Raw genomic sequence first — 2931 nt, forward strand, 5'->3', positions numbered from 1 at the left:
TATATGTTTTATTTAATTTACATTCTCTCTAATCTAATTTACTAAACATGTACATCGTTTATCTAATTTATAACGCAACGTTAATGTATTATTTATTCAGATGGTAGAATTGCGATAAGTGAGTTTTGATCTCTTCTATAGTTTTACATATGGACTGCTTTTTATGAATATAACCAAATATAACCAAATTCTCATTGGACAATATATTTTAACTAAATTTCTGATAATGTATGTAAGATGTTTTGTTATTTTACATTGAAAATGACCCGATCGGTGTCGAAACGTTTGATTATTGTATATATACGTTTATTAAAGATCTTATATTGTAGTTGGCTCGTTTGCCCTTGTTTTATTTATTGATTTATTCTAATTGAGCCATATTAACATTTAATTATTGAGAAGATGTTCCGTTAGATAAAGGTTCACCCGGACGACTGGAAGAGCCAACGAATACTATGGACAAATGAGTCAAAAGATCTATTAATTTATCAACTCACTACAATGACTTACGGGTTGGCCTGCGCTCCCTTTTTAGCTCTTCGCACACTGGTTCAACTACTGCAGGATGAAGGGCACCGTTTTCCCTTGGCAGTGCCGGTACTATCTAAAGGCAGGTACGTGGATGACTTGTTTGGTGGAGCCGATTCTATCGAACAAGCTCAAGCCATCGTCGAACAAACAAGCCAGCTTTGCTTGGCGGGCGGTTTCCAATTACGGAAGTGGACTAGTAACCATCCCAACGTGTTGTCCTCTATCCCTAAGCAAGACCAAGTTCCTCTGTCCTTCATATCAACTGAGGAGGATCTTATAGTCTACACTCTCGGCCTTTCTTGGGCGCCAGAGACCGATTCTTTTAAATTCGAGTTTCATAATATTCGAGTCGAGTCAGTTACAAGGCGAGTTATTTTATCTGTGATCGCCAAATTGTTTGACCCGCTTGGGCTTCTGGCACCTGTAATAATAGTAGCTAAGATTCTTATGCAGGAAGTATGAACGTTACGCATGGAATGGGACGACATTCTCCCCCCTGCGTTGATTGATAGATGGATTTTATTTGTCAACGGCTTAAGGGATTTACACATCCTCACCTTTCCCCGTTGGTTAGGGATGAGATCGGATCAACCACTAGAGATACATGGCTTTGCTGACGATTCACCGCACGCCTATGCTGCAGCAGTCTACATTAGAACAACATCTAGGAGAACATTGCATGGCAGTACACAGCTTACGTTATGCACAATCCGAGAAGAATTCTGGATTATAGGAGGACGCGTTCCTATTAGAAGTTTCATTCATAAATGCCTACAATGTACTCGCTTTCGTCGTACTCGGGCGCAGCAACTTATGGGACAACTCCCGAAAGAGCGTGTGACCCCTTCTCGTCCTTTCTTGAATACTGGGATTGATTATGCGGGGCCGTTCACTCTCAAGACCTGGAAAGGTAGGAACGCTCGCACCTATAAGGGTTACATTGCTCTATTTGTGTGTTTATCTACCTCTGCAGTTCATTTAGAGCTGGTAACGGATTATACTACGGAGGCCTTTATAACGGCTTATAAGAGGTTTACAGGACGCCGAGGAATCTGCGCTACTCTTTGGAGCGATCGCGGCACGAATTTTAAAGGGGCTGACGTGGCCCTACAGCGATTATTCTCGAAAACTACGGACGAATCTCGCCATCTCACTACCCTTTTGGCCAACGATGGCACTCAATGGAAGTTTAATCCACCATCAGCTTCGCACTTTGGAGGTAAATGGGAGGCGGGTGTAAAATCGGTGAAATACCACTTACATCGAGTGATGGGAGAAGTACTGTTAACGTATGAGGAATTCATGACTCTTCTGACCCGAATTGAGGCGATACTCAATTCGAGACCTATTACTTCGTGTAGTGATAACCCGGATGACTTAAGTGTCTTAACACCTGGCCACTTCCTCATGGGTTGTGCACCCACTCTCATTCCAGAACCGTCATTAGAAGACGTTCGTCTATCACATCTATCACGTTGGCAATTAGTACGACAAATGGTCGATCGGTTTTGGACCAGGTGGTCCAAGGAATGCCTTCAGCGGCACCAAACTATCTCAAAATGGACTAATAAGACTCACGACCTCGGTGTCGGCTCAATGGTACTAATCATCGATGAGAGATATCCTTCGGCCAAATGGCCACTTGGGCGAGTCCTCGAAACTTATCCCGGTAAGGATGGACTTGTTAGAGTAGCGACGGTTAAGACTCAATCTTCGGTTCTGAGAAGACCCATAGTGAAACTCTGCCTATTGCCTGTTCAGACTGAATCCCTCTAGGGTTTCCGTTAACTACAGTTAACGAAGGCGGGCGGAATGTTGCGAGTTTGAGTTTAAGTCAAACGTCGCGCGCGATGTCGCTGCCGTGCAACCATGGTGTCCTACCACCTGACGCCAGGACGGCGCTTCCTGCAGAAGCAGGTGGCGTTGCGACTCCGCCCTCCCTGGGATTTTTCTCTCTCGTTGTTGTTGCATCATGCACGTTGCTCTCGACACATGGCCGGCCATCTTCTCCTTGAGTGCATTTCGGTGTGAAGTACGTCATTCGACGTCCCGTGCCGTACGGCGGTGTAAACTCTGAAGTACGTCATTCGACGTCCCGTGACCGTACGGCGGTGTAAACTCTGAAGTACGTCATTCGACGTCCGTGGCCGTACGGCGGTGTAAACTCTGAAGTACGTCATTCGACGTCCCGTGCCGTACGGCGGTGTAAACTATGAAGCACGTCATTCGACGTCCCATGCCGTACGGCGGTGTAAACTCTGAAGCACGTCTTATGACGTCCCGTGCCGTACGGCGGTGTAAACTCTGAAGCACGTCTTACGACGTCCCGTGCCTGAGAGGCGGTGTATGGAAGCTCTCCTGTAAGTACGTCTCAGGACTCCCCATCCCCCTTACTGGCGG

General features: G+C 45.8%; 1 protein-coding gene across 1 annotated transcript; it reads left to right on the forward strand.

Annotated features, from left to right (window-relative positions):
* The first annotated feature begins 1107 nt into the window (after positions 1 to 1107).
* Positions 1108 to 2307, forward strand: LOC108728941 (uncharacterized). Its single transcript, XM_018457781.1, has one exon. The coding sequence runs from the start codon at positions 1108 to 1110 to the stop codon at positions 2305 to 2307; it is 1200 nt and encodes a 399-aa protein (XP_018313283.1).
* Positions 2308 to 2931: the final 624 nt, after the last annotated feature.

Source organism: Mycetomoellerius zeteki, unplaced genomic scaffold, assembly GCF_001594055.1.
Source record: "Mycetomoellerius zeteki isolate Tzet28-1 unplaced genomic scaffold, Tzet1.0 scaffold673, whole genome shotgun sequence".
NCBI classification, from domain to species: domain Eukaryota; kingdom Metazoa; phylum Arthropoda; class Insecta; order Hymenoptera; family Formicidae; genus Mycetomoellerius; species Mycetomoellerius zeteki.

Bases quoted from the DNA above. Each gene is read 5' to 3' on its own strand.
- LOC108728941 (XM_018457781.1), top strand. From the start codon at position 1,108: ATGAGATCGGATCAACCACTAGAGATACATGGCTTTGCTGACGATTCA.